Source organism: Chiloscyllium punctatum, chromosome 19, assembly GCF_047496795.1.
Source record: "Chiloscyllium punctatum isolate Juve2018m chromosome 19, sChiPun1.3, whole genome shotgun sequence".
In the NCBI taxonomy this organism is placed as follows: Eukaryota; Metazoa; Chordata; class Chondrichthyes; order Orectolobiformes; family Hemiscylliidae; genus Chiloscyllium; species Chiloscyllium punctatum.
Genome location: NC_092757.1, coordinates 46,961,310 through 46,983,808, shown reverse-complemented (window position 1 = coordinate 46,983,808; position 22,499 = coordinate 46,961,310). Strand labels below are relative to the sequence as shown.

The window sequence follows — 22,499 nt, the reverse complement described above, 5'->3', positions numbered from 1 at the left end:
CTCCACTTGTGTGTTTTCACACTCCTTTCTTTTTCCTTGTCACTGCTATGCCTTCTGCTTGATTATTGTTGTGGAGCGCTGTCGGTCCATTTAAGTTGTACCGGCAGTTATTGTAGTAAATAGAAGTAGCAACACCGTCTAGTTGTCGTCCTACCTTTTTTGGAATTGGGGCCCTGACCTTAATCGTACAACCTGTCCAAATCCAACTGACCTTTTTGAAGGAGCCGCAAACAAACTGATTGCTTTAATCCTGTGAATGATGCATTGTTTAGTTGAAAATTTGCTAAAAACGTCTTTATTAGGTCAAATTGTGCAGCAGTACTGTTACAAAAGCTATGTATTGGTTGTTAACTCCTTCCACTGAGATCTCTTCCTTGTTTACACAGGACACCTTTACACACTTCTATACTGGCAGGCAATGAGTATGTTTTCACACAGCTACTGCAATGTAAACAGTACGTATGAATCACTAATTTCTTCATTGCTTCTTCTGAAAGCACTTCGCTTCTTGAAGTGAAATTGTTTTCTAAAATGTCTTTGGCAAATGTATTTTTGTAGAATTGACCTGGAGCTGAAGGACCATGAAGGAAGCACGGCGCTATGGTTAGCACTCCAGGATATAACAGTGGACTCCGATCAGTCGGTGAACCCATTTGATGACGTTCCAGTTGTGAATGGCACTTCATTTGATGAGAATAGTTTTGCAGCAAAACTAATTAAACGGGGTAGTAATCCAGATGCACCAGATGCAAAGGGTGAGAAACTAGCAAATACACCAGCAGGAAAATTTACACGTGTACAGACCAGTCCTCGCCTTTCAGTTGTACCATAACCAACAATGTGATGTGCACTGCAACAAGCTGGTTTTGCAGTGCAGAGAAAAATCAGGAACTGTTCGTTTGCAAGGTCTACAGGATAAACTGCAGTTTCTATAAGCTGGTGATGCGGGGGATGGCCATCAAACTTTTAGACTGGAGCCAGCCTTTGAATGTCGCTGCATCCATCCAGGGAAGTGATGCATGTATACAGTCATGAGCAGTAACTTGTCTGGATGCATACAGCAATTATCTATCTTCTAATCAAACCAAGTTAGCCAATACAATATGGTAAAAATTAGTGGTAAATCAGAGAACTAGGAACATTTTAAAAGCCCACAAAAATGACCTAAAAACAGAATAGCTTGAGGGGAAACTAGCAAGTAATGTCAAGGTGGACAATGTGTTTATTTAGAAACAAAGAATGGGGCCAGAGTGGACATAGGCTAGCGGCTGAGGAGATGAATAAATATTGGCCTCTACCATGAAGACTGAGGATTCCAAAAATAACATTCCAATCAATATCACTAGAGAAATGTACTTGGTGTACTAATGCGTCTAAAGATTGATGGGTTTTTATAGTAGGATTGTAAAGGAGGTAGCTCTAGTGATAGTGGTCTACTAGTAATCTTCCAAGAGTCCTTCGATTTTGGAAAAGTCAGAATTGGGACAACCAATGTCATTTGCTGTACAAATTTTTAAAAAAAACTAGGCCAGTCACCTTAACATCTGTTTATTCGGGTAATGTTAGTCTAAAAGATTTAATGGTAGAGCATGGAGAAATACATAATGTAGTCGAGTAGAGTCATATAGCATCTTGAAGCACAATCCTGATTGGCAAATTTATTACAGCTGTAATTGGCAGATTGCCACAGGGATCATTGCTGGGACCACAAGTATTTATAACATGTTCCTCAGTGGGATGAGAAAAATGAATGTACTATTGCCTAGTTTAAGGATCAAATGAAAATAGCTGAGCAGAGTGGTGATGAGGATGTCACCATCTACAAAGGGATGCACACCAGTTAAGAGTTGACAAAAGCTTGGCAGGTGGAATAGATGTTATGTACTTTAGCTGGAAGAGTAAAGGAGCTGAATAATATTTAAATGGGGAAAGACAGCAGAAAACTGCAGCGCCAAAGGATTGGAAGTTCTTGTGCATGAACTGCAAAAAGCTAGCACCCAAGTTCAGGTATTGAAAGGCAAATGGAATGCTGACCTTTATTTCAAAGGGAATGAAATATGAAAATAAGGAGGTCTTGCTAAAACAATTCTAAACTATACTAGTTTGATGACTTCTGAATACTGTGAGCACCCATTATCTAAGGACAGATACACCAGCATTGCAGGCAGTCCAGAAAAGATTCACTTGGCTGATCCTGGGTATGGAGCGACTGTTTTGAGGAGAGGTTGGGCTGGTACTCATTGGAGTTTTGAAAAATGAGTAGACGTTATTGAAAATATCAGGTTCTTAAGGGACTTGATAGGGTAAACGTGGAGAGGTGGTTATGCCTTGTGGGAGAGTCTAGGACCAAAGGACATATGAGTGGCACCTCATTCTGAAATTAAGGCAAAGGTGAGGATAGTGAATCTGGAATTCTTTAATGCAGAGAGCTGTAGAGACTTAGTAGTTAAATATACTCAAGATTGAAATAATTTTCCTAATCAGTAAGAGAAGCAAAGATTACATGGATAAAGGCACGAAAGTGAAGTTGAGGATTATCAGGTTGACCATGATCTCATTGAATGGTGGAGCAGACTTGATGGGCTGAATGGCCTACTATTTCTGCTCTGACCTCTCTGACTTTGTGATATCCAAAGGTGCTTTGGAGAAATTGGGAATGTGGTAGCTGATGTACAGCGCAGTACAGATTAGTGACTCATTTAGCTTATGCTGGTATAAGCTGGTAGATAAATGGAAGCCAGTGCACTGTAAAACTCAGTCCGTGCTTCAGTAAGATGATGGAGGATGTTTTATGTCCAGCTGAACGCACAATTTAACATCTCCTCCAAAGTGACATATTAAAAAGTGTCACCTTTAGCTTGCTATCCTTTGAGAGAAGTGGTTTAGTTTGTGCCTGATGACAGTCATAGCTGGTTGAGAACACATTTAATCATGTTTAGTGCTGGTCACACAGCTTCAGCGGAGAGAAGAAGTGTTAACATTTTGAGTTGGGTAACATTGAGACTCTAAAGGTTATTTAAGTTTCCCTCCTCTTATTGTGGCTTAATTATGGCTTTTGTTTCTCCAAAATTGAAGTGTATCTCTATAACCTAATGATTTGAAAGTGTTATGATTTCTTCTGGAAGCACACAAGTTGCTAATTCCTAAATGAAGAAACTATTGTAATTTTGGTTCCTGTTAAAGTTATATTGTAACTGAAGTATGAAGGTCAGTTTAAATTGTTGATAAATTTAAGCTCCTGCTGCACAACCACTGTATTCGCCTTCAGCATATTTATCATTGAATAATTCTGCTGTTCCACAATATGATGTTCTTTACTCGGGCACAGTAGGTTTGGTTAGGAGTCATTAGCTACTCTCATGAAGCTCGAATGTAGTATCATCAATGAGGGAAATTTCTGTGAACCTGTATTGTTTGAGCTGCCGCAGTTCTGATGTAGCTTTCCAAAGCAACCCACTGATAACACCCCAGTTCACTGTTTGTTTGGCCACTTCAGGGAAAACACCAACTCTTCTTTGTCTGAGTTATTCACACAACTTTCCAGAATATATCTCTGGTTGGTTGTTTTTAGCATGTTAATGTTTAAACACTTCTCACATCTGTGCCTGTGGTATGAAAGACATTTTTGGAATTATTTCCAAGAGCATTGCATCTGCATGTGCTGCCTGCAATTTTTCCAGTATAAATACCTATGATTACTAACAGCAACTCCGTTGTTTCAATTTATGAGGTACCCTGGTCTGGAAGAAACTCCTGAGTTGTAGAATCCCTACAGTCATGTTGTAATTGTCAGTGGTGTGAAGGGAGTTTTTGTGACAGTGGTAGTATCCCTACCTCTGATCGAGAAGATCAGGTTCCAGTCTTACCTCAGGACTTGAAGGCCTTGTAATGGGCATTTATAACACTGCCTTACAAGTTGATTATTAGCCTGCACTCATATGCCTAATGCAGGTGATAGAAGCAAGAGTCTCCTTTTTCATGTGGAGCTCTGGTAGCTGGAGTGTAACAGCCTCCCCATGGTAAAAGACTCCACATGCTGGTTCTTAACACTGGCTTTATTCTGTGACAAGTGTGAAACTCCTCTGTATTACAGATAATTCTGCAAACTTTCCAAAATTGTAACAAAGGGATACCATTTGACTAACAAGGTAAATTCTAGATATTCAGTTAATAATAGAATGTATGGCCTTAAAACAAATTCAGTCACCTTTTTAAATTATTCCTTAGCCTCTAACCTTCAGCTCAGTCTTGACTCAGCATGTAAATTGCTATAGAATGTTAACAATGTGTAAAACTTGTGATACTAGACGTTGAGTATAAATTGAGGTGTCAATTATCTAAATGTAAAGTAGTAATCAATGGGATATCTTTCCAACCTATTATACTCTTTAAAGGCTTCTAACATAGTGAACCACATTTCACTCTGCTAGGGAATTGTCTAATGCAAAGAGCATCGGAGACTGAAAATGAAGCTGCTGCGCTCTTCTTGGTTGCTCACGGGGCTAAGGTTAACCACACCAATCACTTGGTGAGTCTTTTGAAGTTAATATTTTAAGGAATTGTCTTTAACTTATGGAGGGAAAAAACATAATATCATTTATCCAAATACAGTACATTAATGGTTCACAACTTCTGTTGTGTATGGGCTGCGTTTGCTTTGTCTCTCAATTGATTACGTAGAACAGAGTTTAACATAGAGTAGCTGAAGTGGAGAATAAAACTGCTTTAAGTAGCTTTGCATATGCTCACAGAACAAGTGCACGTTTCCCTCCGTTAATGGGTGAATGTACCACTTAGCATGTTGACAAACCAGTCAGATAGAAGAACTCCAAAGATTTGGTATATGATAGCTTGTCTGAATTAGGGTGAAAGGAGAAATTGACCAAAAAACTTCTACCCTGTTTTGTTGTCCAGTCACTCTGAACATGTGGACAAGATTTGAATTGGGAAAGAGGGACTTGAACATCGAGTCTTAGCTACAGGCCTTCAACCTGTTGCTTGTAACGTGCTTTAGAAAGTAATTATTTGGGGCAAATAATATCTCCCTTTCCAGATATCTATGTATTTCTACACTTAGTTCCAATTGACCCTACTACAAAAAGTGCCACTATTTGATTGAATTGGAATTGAATGTAAGAGAAGGAAGATTATGCTTGAGTTATACAGGGCATTGGTGGGATTTCATCTGGTGGACTGTTGGGCAGCAAGAGCAAGGCAAACTAAAACAGTCTATCACTGATTTCACTGGTGTAAATCCCAAACATTCAAGACTCAAATTGCCCAATTTTTTCCTAACCAGACTCTAAGAAGAATAGATATTAGACGCCAAAGTTTTATAACTTAAATAGATATAGCAGTTTATTCTTAATATTGTAACTTTAACAGAGCAAAGCTAAGCACTAAGATAATCTAATTTAATGTTCATGATTTAAACCCAACTACATAACCCTAAATCTGACCCAGTTAAGGGATAAATTAAAAAGAAAATGAGTTGTAACTGGCCAGTTCAATAACATTTCAACACTTGAGTATCTGGTCTTTGTGGAACCCTGAGTGCTGCATTTATATTGCAGCGACAAAAGATTGTGTCTTATTCAAATTCCCAAGTCACTGGTTAATGCAAACAACTTCCAGCTGGATCTAATGAACATTCACCTTTTATTTCTTATAAACTGATTATTTTCTCCGGAAGTTCCACAATTTTTGTAATTGCATAGAAAACTCGAGAGTAAAACTAGAGTACAGCCTTGCAGTCCAGCAGCTTCCGAGCACACAGCCTTCTACCCCAAAAACCAAGTCAAAACTAATCGGTCTATGGCTTACCTTTTTCCCCACATTGAGATTGCCTGGCCAGCACTGGCCTCCCCTATAATGACCAATACTACATCCAACCAACTGCCAGTCCTTGAGTTTAAAATGTCCCGGTGCCGAAATATCTGTAGTCATTTTACAGTAATGAATGCATTATCATTCCAGGCCAGTTCTCACATATGCAAACCTCAGTTGGTTTGCATTTTCCTCCTTTTCAAAATAAGCTGCTGCTCAAAGTTCAAAGTTGTTTTTGATTCTCAACTACAGTTTGTAGTCCCAAATCAAAAATGAGAAAAATAAAGAAAAACATTGGCCTCAACAGTATACAGTGTGGTCACCACACTTGCAGAAGGATGTTAATGCATTGGAAGCAGTTCAGAGAAGATTCACTAACCCAGTTTGCTGGGACCTGGTTTGCAATGTAGAGAGGTTCTAACAACATTAGTTCAACTCCAACACAACTGGAGATTACCATGAAGGACCTTCCTTCTCAACCCCTCCCTTCGTCTGAGCTATGATGACCCCCCCAGGTTATGCCACTGCCAGTTGTCCGTCTCGCCCTTTTGCTCTCAAGATTGAGAACAGCCCTGTAGTTGAGTGGGACTGTGAGATCTTGAAGGTGCTTAACCAGGTGCATGTTGAAAGGATGTTCACTCTTCTGGGAGAATCCAGGACTCTGTGGTCATCGTTTAAAAACGAGGCACATTTGAGACCCCAACAAAAAACACTTTTTTTTTGTGTTGAGTCTTTTTAGAATTTCCTTCCTCAAAAAGTGGCAGTTACAGAATCTTTAAATATTTTTGTGGCAGAGGTCGAGATTTTTGCTTATCAAGCAGATGAAAGATTATTGGGGATATGCAGGAATGTAGAGTTGAGATTAAAGTTTAGATCAACTATGATTATGTTGAATGGTGAAGCAGACTTGAAGGGCCGAATGGCTGCTTCTTGTTCCTTGTTTGGATCATGATTGAACTCTTGCCCCCAACCCATACCTTCAGCTTTGACAAAATTAATGTGCAGTTTATGACCTGAATTTTTCAGAACTAGAGTTATCTGCAGAATAGGCCTTACTGTACCTATGTTGCATTGTCTCTCCCTCCACATCTTACAAAGGATCAGCATTGAAAGACTTCAGTTTAGTGAAGATGCAGCTGGAATTGGTGTATTCAGAGCAGACAAAAATTAAGGGGGAGGTTTAAAGAGATGCTCAAAATGATAGAGTAGATAGTGAGAAACTGTTGTTAAAGGTAGCAACATCAATAGCCAGAGTACAGTTTTGAGGGTATTGGCCAAACATTCTTGTGTAAGTGTAGCTATTTGATTTGGAAAGCATTGCTTCAAAGTGTATTGAGAGCAATATTTTAAGGATTTAGAAATGAAATTGGATAAAGTCAATTCCAGTTGTTCCTATTTTTGCCCTTCGTAAAGTCGCATAATAAGGAAATTAATTGTGGGGATATGGGAAAAGTGTAGGAAAGTGGGCAATTTGTATAGCTCTTTCTAAGCTATCCAAATAAGGATGCAAGCTGATTAGCTGCCTTGTTTCATTCCAGTTAATTTCTGTTTTGGGCGCAAAGATTGTCGATTTGGTACCAATGGTCCTTTTCTTATATTTGTTACAAAATATACATTGAGATTAGCAGGTGAAGAAAATTATTTTCCATATCAAATGCTAACCTGTCATAGAGCCTGAAAGGCTGCATACATTGACTATTCCTCAATGAGCAGCTTTGTGTAGCACAAATTCAGACTTTTTTTTTTCTCAAAAATTAATTTGCATTCCATGGTAAAATCTATGACTGCACTGTTCTTCATTTCCCTGTCCTTCTCTCCCTCCCCTTTTGCTGTGCTTTTATCTAGGGTGAAACTCCCCTGCACACAGCATGTCGTCGTGGCTTGGCAAATCTCACGGTAGAACTACTACAGCATGGAGCGAATCCCAACATTCAAACCAAGCGACCGCTTTCTGTCGGTACAGGTTTGTCGCAAGACACCCAGGATGGTCTCTCCCTGCAGACACCACTTCACATGGCAATAGCACATAACCATCCTGACGTGGTGTCGGTGATATTGGAGCAGAAAGGTAGGGTTACTCCTCCCTCACTAATCTTAACCACCTTGGTATCAATTATCATTCCTAATTGTGAGGGAATGGTAACTTGTCTGCAGACAGTTGAGCATTGCTTGGCCACATTGAGAGGCAAACTTAAGGTTTTGATTTGGATCTCCAGACTCTCCCTTTTTATTTCAGGCTCTCCTTCCCACCCCAAAAGAGTTTTTGTTGGGGATTTGCCTAGTCATAACTTTAAAAGTTTTATTCTTGATAAAACTTTGATACTCTATGAAATAAGATCAATTTGCACCATCACAATGTGGGTCTTATAGCAAGTTGGTAGTGTCCCTCCCTCTGGGCCAGGAGATTGGGTATGAATTTCCACCCGCTCCAGAAGTATATAATAAAATTCCCCAAACAGATTGATTTTAAAATAACTATTGTCGATGACTTTGTTTCTGTGGTTTGAAATATTGTGATGTATTTTAAAGCATTGCCATAGAAATACAAAACCGTTAATATTTCAGAAGTAATTTAAATTTCCAAAGCATGTCTGTATAAACATTTATGTAAAATATTTTGGGACATAGCTTTGTAACATGCTTACAAAGTTGGCGAGATTTGATCACTTCAAGACCTGACAGTTAAATAGTTGCTTTTGAACTCTTGCTTCGGTCCAATCATTTTATGCCAATCACAATTGAAACTGGCTTTTTGATCTGAAAACTGAGAGGTGAAGAAGACTAATTTTTTTTTATTATTCAACTCAGCAAATGCGCTTCATGCTACCAGTAACCTACAAATCATTCCTGACTTCAGTCTCAAAGATTCAAGAGATCAAACAGTCCTTGGGCTGGCTCTATGGACAGGTACCTATGAATGCACATTGTGTTAAACTCCTTTCCTTTTATCCTTGTGACTGACTTTTTGGAAATTCTTTAAATATTTGTTTCAGTGCAGTGGGTGTTCTTGTAACATGGGGTAATCCTGATGTGAAGGGACAGGAAGATATCTATAAACTGTCATGATCAGATTTGGTGTTGTTGGAGATAGTGATTTGATAAGTTGGTAGGTTACTTTGCAGTCAAAATACATTGCCCTATATCTTTTTTGCGAAATATGGCTCCGCTTAATCCACATCAGTCAATTTAAAAGATCTCTGGGGGTGACTAAGAATTTTTTGGGAAAGCAATCGCAAGTTGCATTTTAAATAATCCCATGACTTCTCTGCAATGTGAAGTCTAAAGGTTTAACCACTGGACTAACTGCACTCTCCCTGCAGGCATGCATACAATCGCAGCTCAGCTGCTGGGTTCAGGGGCTGCCATTAATGACTGCATGTCAGATGGTCAGACTCTGCTGCACATGGCAATTCAGAGGCAAGACAGCAAGAGTGCCCTCTTCCTCCTTGAACACCAAGCTGATATAAATATTCGGTAAGTAAGTTACTGCATAATACATTGTGCAGAAGGAAATTGTAGAGCGTAATCTATATCTTTTTGCACAATTAATCAGCTTATTCTAATTCTGTTTTCATTACTAACCTTTTCCCCATAATAAATGTTTCTTAATCGTTTCTCTTTTTTTGTCTTGATGTTTGTTTTATTTTTGTCAGAACCCGTGACAGTGAGACAGCTCTTCAGTTGGCCATCAAGAACCAGTTACCACTTGTGGTTGATGCTCTTTGTACCCGTGGTGCAGATATGTCTGTATCAGATGAGAAGGGAAATGCACCATTGTGGCTCGCCCTGGAGAGTGGGCTTGAGGACATTGCCTCCACCTTGGTAAGTGCACTTGATGCTGGGCTGAACCCTTTTCATAGTATCAAGTACTCCAGGTTCATGCAGTAAAGATTGAAAATACAATTTAATTTTTGCTGTAAAACATCCCAACCTTTTGGATGTTAAAATAGTAGTGTCAAGCCAGTAACCTCCCCCTGTCAGGAACATGAAACCCATTGTTAATTCAAGTTTTCTCAGTCCCACAAAGCATCACGAAATGTATTCTGCTTGCTTAAAAATATTGTGCTTTGATAGGCTGAACAGCTAGTTTGTACACTGCAAACCTCATCTAGTTAATGCCTGTTAAACCTCTACACACATTCCCTTGTATTCTATTCATCTTGCTTGTTGACGTAGTCTTCTAAGGGTGGCATGGTGGCTCAGTGGTTAGCACTGCTGTCTCACAGCACTAGGGACCCAGGTTTGATTCCAGCCTATGACAACTGTCCGTGTGGAATTTGCACATTCTCCCTGTGTCTGTGTGGGTTTCCTCAGAGTGCTCCGGTTTCCTCCCACAATCCAAAGATGTGCAGGTTAGGTGAATTAGCCATGCTAAATTGCCTGTAGTAATTGGGTGCATTAGTCAGGAGTAAATGTAGGGTAGGGGAATGGGTCTGGGTGGGTTACTCTTTGGAGGGTCATTGTGGACTTGTTGGGTCACAGGGCTTGTTTCCATAATGTAGGGGATCAAATCTAATCCCTTTCACCTCAAGCTATTGACCTCCCTTTTTAATTACATCCGTTCACTTCGCCTACTCCGTGAGATAACGAGTCCTGCATTTTAACATTTTGTAAAGAGGTTTGTGTTGAATTTTAGAGTTTCATGTTTTACTGGTGACTTATGATCCTAGTCTGAGATGTACTCCTCCCTCCCTCCCTTCCAACTCAAGTGGAAATAATTTCTTTATTTTTAAACCAATTGAACCCCTTAATAATTCAAGACAGCTTTCGGGTCGTCATCTGCCTCTCTTTCTGGTCATCTGCCTATTTCTTGAGGAAGAGTGGTAGTGATAGAATAAAGAAAATTTACAGCCTAGGAGCAGGCCCTTCACCCCTCCAAGCCTGAGCCGATCCAAAAGTACTGTCTAAACCTGTCGGTCAATTCCTAAGTATCTGTATTCCCCCTCCTCCCTACCTACTCATGCATTTATCCAGACTCCTGTTAAATGAGTCTACCGTGCCTGCCTCTACCACCTCTGCTGGCAACATGTTCCAAACACTCACTACCCTGTGTGTAAAGTACTTGCTGTGTGTATCCCCCTTAAACTTTCCACCTCTAACCTTGAAAGCGTGACCTCTCGTTATTGAATCCTTTATCTTGGGTACAAGCTTGTCTCTATCCACCCTGTCTGTACCCTTCATGATTTTATAAACCTCAATCCAGTCCCCCTGAATCTTTTTTTTTTCTCTCTCTATTGAAAATAAACCTAACCTACTCAACCTCTCTTCATAGCTAGCATATTCCATTCCAGGCAACATCTTCGTAAACCTTCTCTGCACCCTCTCCAAAGCGTCCACGTCCTTTTGGTAATGTGGTGACCAGAACTGTACGCAGTATTCTAAATGTGGCCGAACCAGTGTCTTGTACAATGTTAACATGACTTGCCAGCTCTTATACTCAATACCCCATGAAGGCAAGCATACTATATGCCTTCTTGACCACCCTATCCACCTGTTCAGTAACTTTCAGGGTACAATGGACCTGCACTCCCAGATCTCTCTGCTCATCATCTTTTCCCAAGGCTCTTCCCTTCATTGTATAATTCGCTCTAGAATTAAACTTGCCTAAGTGCATCACCTCACATTCATCTGGGTGAAATCCATCTGCCACTTTTCCACCCAACTCTCCAGTCTATGTATATCCTCCTGCATTCTCTGACAGTCCCTTATGCTTTCTGCTAATCCACCAACCTTAGTGTCATCTGCAAACTTGCTGATCAGACCAACAGTGCCCTCTTCCAGATCATTTATGTATATCACAAACAACAGTGGCCCCAACACTGACCCCTATGGAACACCACTGGTCACCTTTCTCCATTTCGAGAAACTCCCTTCGACTACTACTGTCTCCTGTTGCTCAACCAGTTCTTTACCCACCTCGCTAGAACACCCTGCACACCATGTGACTTCACTTTCTCAATTAGTCTACCAAAGTCCAGGTACTTACTAAAGTCCAGGTATGACATCAACAGCCCTTCCTTCATCTATCAACTTGGTCACTTCCTTGAAGAACTCTATCAAGTTGGTAAGGCACTATCTCCCCCGCACAAAACCATCGCTGATTAGCCCATTCTTTTCTAAATATAAATAGATCCTATCCCTCCATACCTTCTCCAGCAACTTTCCCACCACTGACGTCAGGCTCACTGGTCAATAGTTACCCAGAATATCCCTACTACCCTTCTTGTGCAGGGGGACAACATGAGCAACCCTCCAGTCCTCCGGCACCTCACCTGTATTTAAGGATGCCACAAAGATATGTCAGGGCCCCAGCTATTTCCTCTCACTTCCCTCAGCAACCTGGGATAGATTCCATCTGGTCCTAGGGATTTGTCCACCTTAACCTCTAGCCTACCCAATACCTCTCCCTTACTTATGTCAACGTGATCCAGACTAATCCAAACCTCTATCTCTGATCTCAAGATTCATGTTCCTCTGCGTGAACACTGCAAAGTAATCATTCAGAATCTCACCCATTCTCTCAGATTTGACACACCGCCTTCCTTCGTTATCCTTTAGTGGACCAATCTTTTCTCTAGTTACCCGCTTGCTTTTTATAAGAATAAAATGCTTTGGTATTCTCCATAATTCTGCTTGCTAAAGCTATTTCATGACCCCTTTTTACCCACTTGATTCCTTGTTTAAGACTTGTCCTACTCTTCTGATATTCTTCCAGGGCCCATTCTGTTCTGAGCTGCCTAGGCCTTATGTACGCTTCCCTTTTCCTCTTGGCTAGTTGTACAATTTCTCCTGTCATCCATGGTTCACGAATCTTGCCCTTTTCAATCCTCTGCCTTCAACAGGACATGCCTATCCTGCACTGTCTTTAACCTATCTTTTGAAAGCCTCCCACATATCAAATGTGGACTTCCCTTCAAATAGCGGTGTCTAATCCATGTTTCTGAGCTCCTGCCTAATTTTGATACAATTGGCCTTGGCCCAGTTTAGTGCTCTTCCCTTAGCACCACTCATCTTTATCTACGAGTATTAAGGGCGGCACGGTGGCACAGTGGTTAGCACTGCTGCCTCACAGCGCCAGAGACCTGGGTTCAATTCCCGCCTCAGGCGACTGACTGTGTGGAGTTTGCACGTTCTCCCCATGTCTGTGTGGGTTTCCTCCAGGTGCTCCGGTTTCCTCCCACAGTCCAAAGATGTGCAGATCAGGTGAATTGGCAATGCTAAATTGCCCGTAGTGTTAGGTAAGGGGTAAATGTAGGGGTATGGGTGGGTGGTGGGTCGGTGTGGACTTGTTGGGCCGAAGGGCTTGTTTCCACACTAAGTAATCTAATCTAATCTAAAACTTACAGAATTGTGGTCACTGTTCCCAAAGAAATCCCCACCATAACTACTTCTACCTGGCCTGACTCGTTCCCAGTGCCAGGCCCCTTTCCTCATCAGACTATTGACATACTGCTCTAGAAAACTCTCCTAGACGCTTCTTACAAATTCTATCCCACCCAGACCTCTGACGTTACGTGTATCCCAGTCAATGTTGGGGAAAATTAAAATCTCCCATCGCCACTACCCTATTGCCTCTACATCTATTCATAATCTATTTGCCTATTTGTTCTTCTACCTCACGCTCACTGTTGGGAGGTCTGTAATACAGCCCCAACAGTGTGACTGCAACCTTATTTCTCAGCTCCACCCATAATGCCTTGGTCCCCATTGACATGCATAGTGTCCTCCTTTAGCACAGCTGTGATATCGTCATGTGATGTTGGAAAGTTTTTGCATATGGACACCAGACTTATAGATTTTGATCAGCTTTCTCTTCTTTCGGTTTGCTTCTGACGGTATAATTTCTTTAACACTAGAGTAGATGATCAACCAAAAAAAACCTTGTACGGGGTTTGCCTTTTCTGACCCCAACGATTCATCATACCAAATCCACCATTATGCTAGCTGCTGATGATTTCTAATGTGGTGCATTTTGGATAGTTCTGATCTCCCATGGATACTAAGCTTTGCTTTAAATGTCTTTCTTATTTACTTTTCTTGTCCTTGTTCACGTTGCATGTTGAGGAGGATTGCAAGTTCACAGCCTGTTGTGTTGAATTACATATAAACCAATTCTGAGATCATTAATTGAAATTGAATATGCCAGATTTGTAAGCCTTCATTGTTCAAATTACTTTGCTAACAGCAAATGGAATGTGGGTTAAGTGTTACATTATAATAAGAACCATTTGAGCAACTGTTTGGTAACACTTCCCTGTAACTAATGTCACCAAGTTACTGGAGGGTAGTACCTGTCATATTGGTGCCAGTGGAGATGGGGACTGGGAAAGAGGCAATGCAAAATGCTCTATAGCTCACTCCTTCTGGTAATGTGAATTATAGTGATTTGGACCAGGTGAATACTGTTGACTACAAGGCCCTTGATAGGTTGTTAACCCGGAAAGTCCTGGCTGACCAATGTAACCAGGTGATTTTTAATCTCCTCTGTTCAAGTGACTGACTGTGAGCTGGCTGACCACAGCCAGTGTCCTGTGCACCAGTAAATAAAGGGTGACTTGGTGATAGGATACGGGTCTCTGTGCAGTCATTTCATGAGCCCTTGACACTGAAATTGCAACAACAATGAATCCAAAAGAGTTCAATAAGAAACTTCTAACCTGACCAGCATTTTGGACTTGGACTCTGTTTCTTTAAAAAAAACATACCCACGATGATAAATCACACCCATTGTAGACCTTTTTGGAAATAAGAGTTAGATTCTGGATGTGTATAAACACACCCACTCTGTTGTTTTCTTGCCTGAGAAAAGAAAATCACTTTGTGTTTGTGCTGGAATAGGCTCTGGTGATTTTTTTTTTAATCAAACGCTGTGCTTCTAAAACTGTAAAAGCATGTTGGTATATGTGGCCCCACTAATTTTCTACATAATTTTGTTGTACCATGCTCTCTCCCCTGATGCGAGCAGCCTCTCCTTTTTTAGCTGCACTAGAGAGTCTAAAAGCAGAAATCTTGCTTTACTGTACTTCATCAGGTGAAAGTTATGTCCAAAGCCCACTAGTCTTAACTTGTCTAACTTGAATTAAATCATTGTCACACTAAAATTGCAATTTCTGTGCCAAGATGAGACACTATAGAAAAATTTGTAATCTGGCTTGCATCAGGATTGGGTGGTGTCACATTTAATTTTAAAAATGATGATGACAATATGAATTGAATGAAAACATGCCTTGACATACTGTAATTTTCAGAAGCTTTGAGCCTTCCACCTTGTGAATTGCCTCACTGTAAACACTGAAGGGAAAATTTACTTTTAACTGTTTAGACCTTTTGCGATGACTTCCAACTGAGAGCATTGGTAGTTTGTGTAGTAACTGTGATGCTTGATGGGTATATTGGAGCACTCCAATTGAAAGGATGCTGCATAATTTTACTGTGTTTGGGTTGTCACAAATGGTGTCAAGTAATGTGGTCTATGCAGAAAAAATTCAGCCAGAATGCCACTACTGATGGCACTGCTATTGATACCTTTTTTAAAACCGTAACCAATTTAGACTTGTGAACAGTGAGCAGTTGTGTGTAGGAACTATTGATATCCATTTGTTGTGGCTCAGTAATGCACTCTTACTTCTCTGTTACAAGGCTGCGGGTTCAAGTCCCTTTACAGAGACTTGGGCATCATCTTTAAGTTGGGAGAGCTGCACTTTGAGGTCCCATCTGCCCTCTCCAGATTTAAGATTCCATTGTATTAATGGAAGAGAACAGATCACCGTGACTTGGCTAATATTTACTCCCCTATCAGTTATTACCAAAACAGATTGCCTGACTGTGTGTGGGATTTGTGCAAGTTATCATCTCTTTTGTTTGTTTCTTCATAACACTTCAAAATAATTTCTGTAACATTCAAACACTTGGAGCTTCCTATGATCGTTAAACTGCATTTACATAATACATTTTATTTTACCTGCCAGATAAACCTTTGGAAGATTAGAAGAGGCTTTTAAATTTAAAAAGGTTGTGTGATTCATTGTCACAATATATTTATTATTTTCCTTGTTTAAGAACTGTCATTATATGGAAGTGCAGGGATCCTGCAGATTTTAGTCTGCGCTTAACTTCAGTTAAAAATGTATATTACACATCCATGGAGGGATGTATTTTTTTTTGATTTGGGCTATGCTTCCACCTGACCAATGCCTTCAATCACTTTGTGTGCTTGGGGTATTACTTCTCTACGATTTTGCAGGTAAGGTTAAGTACATGAAGAGTAAGACAGTAACTGGGTAGGGTAGGGCCCCTTAAAGATCAAAATGGCTGTCTTTGTGCTGAAACCCAGGAGATGGGAGTGATATTTCACATCATCTTGTGGAGGAAGAAACGGAGGCTAGAGAAGTTGGGGAAGTAAACCATTGATGTTTCAACCTCTTCATGTTATCAGGGAGAAAGTTCTGCAGGCCTTGGAGAATATAAAGGTGGAAAAATCTCTGGGTTCTGATCTAATGTAGACCAGAACACACTAGGAAGTTAGAGGAAATTTGAGGCCCCTTGCAGAAATATTTGTAATATCTATAACTATGGATGAGATGTCTGATGACTGGAGGGTGGCTAATGTGCCTTTTTTTTTTAAGAAGGGTTCAAAGGAGAAACTAGGGAACTGTAGACCTGTGAGTCTGACTTCAACTGTGGGTAAGTTGTCAGTGATTCTAAAAGGATAGGGTCTCGCAACATTTCAGAGGGCCACAAAACGTTTAGGGATAGTCAGCATGGTTTCATGTGAAGAAAATTGTCAAATTGAGTTTTTTGAGGAAGTTAACGAAAAGATGGAGGGCAAAGCTATAGTTTACTTGGACTTTACTAAAGCCTTTGACAAGGTTCAGCCTGATAGACTAATGAAGTTGGGTCAGTGGGATTCCGGGTGAGCTTGCCAATTGGATACATAACTGGTTTAACAGCAGGTGTTAGGTGGTGGAGGGTTGTTTTTTGGACTGGAGGTCTGTCATGAGCAGTGTTCCACAGGATTGGTTCTGGGTCCTCTTTGAATCATTTTATATAAATGGTAAACTATGAAATATAGGCATGGCTAGTATGTTTGGTGGCATAATAGACAGTGAAGAATGTTTTAAGATTACAAAAGGATCTTGATCAAGTGGGTCAAGGGCTGAATAATGGCAGGAGGAGTTCAATTTGGACAAATGTGAGGTATTGCGTTTTTGTACAATAGATAAGGACAAGACTTGCACAATTGATGTAGGACCTTGGATGGTATTGTAGAACAGAGGGGCCTAGGGGTTCAGGTACATAATTCTTTGAAGTTTGTGTCACATTTAGAGTGGCTAAAAAGGTGTGAACTACCTGGCGGAGGAGAAAGTGAGGACTGCTTTGAAGGGCTTATGCCTGAAACATCGATTCTCCTGCTCTTCGGATGCTGCCTGACCTGCTGTGCTTTTCCAGTGCTACACTCCTGACTCTGAAGGAGCAGTGCTCTGAAAGCTAGTACTTCCAAATAAACCTGTTGGACTATAACTTTGGTGTTGTGATTTTGAGCTTTGTACACCCCAGTCCAACACTGGCTCCTCCACATCTTGTCTTGATTGCTCTGTCCTTTTGAGCATAGGAGTTGGGAAGTCATGTTGAGGTTGTTTAGGACATTGGTAAGGCCTCTTCTGGAGTACTGTGTCCAATTCTGGTCACCCTGTCATAGGACGGATATTATTAAGCTGGTGAGGATTCAGAAAAGATTTACCAGGATGTTGCCAGGTATGGAATGTTTGAGCTATAAAAGAGATGCTGGCACCTTGTTTACTAGAGCACAGGAGATTGTGAGGTGATCTTTTTAGAGATTTACAAAACTGAGGTGTAGATAGGGTTAATGGTAGGTGCCTCTTCCCAAGGATGGGGGATTTCAAGACTAAAGGGCATATTTTTAAGGTGAGAGGAGAAAGATTTAAAGACATGAGGGGCAAATATTTTACAGAAGGTAGTTTGCATATGGACTGAATTTCCTGGGGAAGTGTGGATGCAGGTACAATTCCAGTGTTTAAAAGACATTTGGGTAAGTGCGTGAATAGGTAAGGTTTGGAGAATATGGGGCCAGACACAGACAGGGTGAGTTTAGTTTAGGATTATGTTCAGCTTGGACTGGACCAAAGAGTCTGTTTCCATGCTGAGTGAATCTGACTCTGTGATCTACCTAAACTTCCAAGTGGCATTTCACCAAGTTCCAGATGAGCAGCTTGAACTGATCTCAAAGCTGTAATGACCAAATCCTGACTTGTGGTTGGATCAAGCTGCACCATAACACTGCATTTGCACTGGCCTCTGAGAAAAACACAATCTGACATTTTGTCTATATAAAGTTTCTTATTGGAACACAACTTCAAGCAGAAGTGGGAGGGTAGAAGGGGAGAAGCCATTTTTGCTAGTTAAGTTGAGCACTAGGGTTTATAGAAGCAATCCTTAAGGAGTGAAGCCTGGAAGTGGTTCTTCAGAGAACCTTCAGAATGCTCTTGGTCAAAAGGCAATTGGTGCTGGATCAATTATTTTTAAAAATGATTGGTTGATGAATAAAAACGAAGGTGTTAAAGGATACAAAGCAAAGATGGATATATCAGTTATCAGCTCCTTTAATAGTGAAGGAGCTTGAGGGACTAATTAGTCTACTCCTATTCCAACAAGGCAAACTTCACTTTTAACTGGAACCTCTGTTTAATTTCAGGTCAGACATGGCTGTGATGCAACATGTTGGGGTCCTGGACCTGGGGGATGTCTGCAGACTCTGTTACATCGTGCTATTGATGAAAATAATGAAAACTCTGGCTGCTTCCTTATTCGCAGGTGTAGATTGTGATGTTAAAACTGCTGTATTAATTATTATTTACAAAACTGCAATATAGTCCTTCAGATCTCTTCCTAACGGTCTACTTTTGTAGAATAAATTTTTTGAAGCAAAGCATAAAATAAAATTCCAACTAGTCATTCCAAATGTTATAAGTCCTTAAGTTTTCTGATTATTAGTGACTTCTCCGATTCTCTGAGCCATCCAGCTTGTAACATTGGGAGGGAAGGTACTGTGCACACCAGCTGTTCAGATGTTTCTTGAGTAAATTCATTGTTTTGAAGTTGGTCACTTTGACAGAATGGTTAGTGACGTAGCCTTTGCTTTCATTTTTTTGGGAATTTCTGATAACTGGTGTTCATGATCTGTAAATGAGAGCAATGAGTTAACCCTGACCCCCTCCCTCGTGTTGTGTTTTGTGAATGAGCTTCTCTTCTGAAGATTAAGACAAAAGGGCAGACGGTCTAGAGTTCCTGAAAACAGGCTCAAACAACTGTTTAAATATCCGTGTCCGATTCTGGAACTGTACTTTTTTTTAAAAAAAATCCTGCAAATTGTACAAGGTTTTTACAATTTAAATAAAATCCAATAACGCCATGATATTTCAAAATGTGGTGCAAATAATGCGCATTTGATGGCTAGATATTGATCCCTGTGGATGAGGAAGAATGATTCAGTATTTTTTCACTGCTAAATCAATTAGAAAGCTTAGCCATAACACTCGAGTCAGTGGATAGACCTGTAGAGCCATAACAACTTTCTGTTTCACTTCCAGCGGGTGTGATGGAAACAGTCCAAGGCGACCAGGTCCCAATGGTGAAGGTGATGAGGAGGCACATGATGGACAGACACCGTTACACATGGCAGCAAGCTGGGGCCTTGAAGAAATAGTGCAGTGCCTTCTGGAGTTTGGTGCCAATGTAAATACGCAGGTCAGTGATTTGTATACGAGAGACTATTCAATTCCAACATATTGTGGCTGGTTGTACTTACTGGGCATGCTGAGCTAGGTTTAACCATAAAAGAAATTTTACTGTCTCTGTCCTTGCACTATTGCTGCGATGACCCACTTTTAAGCAATGGATGAATCGCCCTGAAGTATTTTGACCTTTTCCTTGTATAAAACTGTGGTTTCGGGAAAGATTATTAAAGGGTACTGGTCACAGAAAATGGGGGAAATGTGAAGAATGGAATGAGAAAGTAACAGAAGACTGATGCTTATTTGTTTCTGAATACAACTCGAACCAAGTGCTCTCATTTTTACATTGACGGTTGAAATTATTGTGCCTCAAGCCCTGAATTGCATCTTTTTTAGAAATATCTGTTGTCCAAATTCTGATGAAAAAGCACATTGAGTTAAAGGTGACCTCTTATAACAGAAATACACAGAAACCTGAAGGATTATTCAGCATAAATTAGTGTTAGGTACCTGGGCTAAAGAGACTACTGCTGATTCCTTTGCAGAGTGGGTGAGTGTGCCTGCGCAGCCAGGTAAAGATGCAATGGAGTTCTGAACTAAGTGAAGTTTCATTTCTGTCAGTGGAGAGATTATGTTCATGTTTCATATCAATGACCTTTCGTTGCAATTTCTAGTTCTGGTGAAAGGTCAGCAACCTGAAACATTAACTTTGTTCTTCTCCACAGAAGCTGTCTGACTAGAGTCTGTTCCAGCACTTTCTGGGCTCTGAATTTTTAGCAATATGACATTCACCAAAATGATACTTGAGTTGTTTGTGTCCCCCTCCTAACTGGGTTTTAATGTTGTGTTGCTGATGGTCGCTTTCCCAACTCTTATTCAAATGGCTGCTTGAGCAACGTAACAGGTGGCAACTAAAGAATTGCCGACATTAGACATTGTTTTCGAAAAGACACAATGCTAACTTGGTTAGTTTCAGAAACTACTTTACCCTGATCCTGAATATTTTACTTGCCCATAAATTAAGTATCAACAGGAATCAACAGTAGAATTTCTGTTGTATAATATGTCTTAATGTTGCAACCTGGTAGGTTATATAAAGTTGGTAGAGCAGATCATATTGTGAATGTTAATCTTAGTGTTAATGCCTTTGACCAATTATGGTCAGATAACAAGCTTTCCTTTTTTAAATTTTCAAGGATGCTGAGGGAAGGACTCCGATCCATGTTGCTATTAGCAACCAGCACAGTGTAATCATTCAGCTTCTGATCTCTCATCCTGATATCCGGTTAAATGTAAGGGATCGGCAGGGTCTCACGCCATTTGCCTGTGCTATGACCTACAAGAACAACAAGGCCGCAGAGTCTATCCTCAAACGGGAGCCAGGGGCAGCTGAACAGGCAAGAGTGACATTTACCACACTACATTTTTTTTTGATTTGTGGTATTTCACATTTTGATTGAAAGAAGTTGACTGGTCTGGCGGCTGCAGGGTTACTGAGTGTTGAGGTCTGAGTTGGAAACTTGGAATAACTAGGTCCAAACTGAAAAAGATCAGCTTGCATATTTTAAAATTATTCAGCTTGCTGCTTGATGCTGTTATCTCTCTAAGCTAGTTATTTCTAGCTAGGTAGTAAAAATACTACATTTGACGCAGCTATGATTTTAAAAGTGAATGTGGATATGATTGTATATTAGCACGGTACTTTAATCTCTCTAACCTATGTTTGAATCAGCTGGGTTCCCTGAATAGGTGTCTTTGACTGACATCAGGTTCTGTACTGGAAACTGCCCTTAAATGTGTTGTAGTTTGACACACAGTTGGTAGCCTGGACTGACATGAGTAGTTGGAATAGAGACTGTGTTTCTAAAATGTTCTCCTGGAATGAGAGATTTTGTGAATATTTTAGATTCTGTTCCCTGAAGTGTGGGGAAGAATAAATCCATTGACAATCAGTGTATTGTAGCCCCCAGAGTATCAAATGAGGAATTCAGCAGGAATACCTCTTTACTTTGTCTAACTTCAATTCAATCCCTACCAGTACTGAAAGTGAATAGAATAGATGCATTTAATAAGAAGCTGGATAAGTATATGCAGGGAAAGGAAGCAAAAGGATGAGCAAGGGAGAAGGTGCATGGCCTCGGCTTGGTATCCTTTTATAACGTTCTGTTCAAAGATCAACTGTGTTGTTTTTGTGTTGATTCTAACTGATCTTCTAAGACCAGTGAAATCCCAGATGGAAACCTCACTTAATAAATCCTGTTTAGGTTCATTTTCATTCTAATGGATTAGTCTGTCACTGGAATGTGAGCATGCAATGTTGCAGATATTGTTTTAACAAAAAATTATTAACAAAACAAATTTAAAAGACGACAAACCAAATGATTTTACTTATAAATTCCAAGATTAAGCACACAGTAGCCTTAACTTGATAAGTTTAAGTCACTTAGAACTTTAATGTATTGAGTGGCGCATGGGCTTTAATTTAGACAAATGTGAGATGCTGCATTTTGGAAAGGCAAATCAGGATAGGACTTTTCACACCTTGTTCAGCAACACTCCCAGGAGTGTTGCTGAACAAAGCAACCTTGGAGTGCAGGCTCAGCTCCTTGAAAATGGAGTCACAGGTCGACAGGAGAATGAAGAAGGCATTTGGTATGCTTACCTTTATTGGTCAGTGCATTGAGTATAGGAAATGAGGACATGTTGCACTATTGGAATAATGTGTGCAATTCTGATTTCCCTGCTTTGGAAGAATGTTGTGAAATTTGAAAGGGTTCAGAAAAGATGTACAAGGATGTCGTTAGGATTGGAGGGTTTGAGCTAGAAGGCTGAGTAGACTGGAGCTATTTTCCCTTAAACATGGGAGGCTCTTTATAAAATCATTAGGGACATGATAGGGTAAATAGCCAGGGTCTTTTTCTC

At 40.3% G+C, this 22,499-nt stretch overlaps 1 protein-coding gene across 1 annotated transcript in view; it reads left to right on the top strand.

Moving 5' to 3' along the window:
- The window catches only part of ankfy1 (ankyrin repeat and FYVE domain containing 1), a 75,079-nt gene that overhangs the window by 40,353 nt on the left and 12,227 nt on the right, over positions 1-22,499 (top strand). The window contains exons 9-18 of the mRNA XM_072589326.1: positions 387-455; positions 559-755; positions 4,431-4,528; positions 7,672-7,894; positions 8,635-8,733; positions 9,147-9,300; positions 9,480-9,648; positions 18,539-18,657; positions 19,434-19,590; positions 20,774-20,974. Of these exons, the coding sequence (XP_072445427.1) occupies positions 387-455; positions 559-755; positions 4,431-4,528; positions 7,672-7,894; positions 8,635-8,733; positions 9,147-9,300; positions 9,480-9,648; positions 18,539-18,657; positions 19,434-19,590; positions 20,774-20,974 (1,486 nt within the window). The remainder of the gene's footprint in view (positions 1-386; positions 456-558; positions 756-4,430; positions 4,529-7,671; positions 7,895-8,634; positions 8,734-9,146; positions 9,301-9,479; positions 9,649-18,538; positions 18,658-19,433; positions 19,591-20,773; positions 20,975-22,499) is intronic.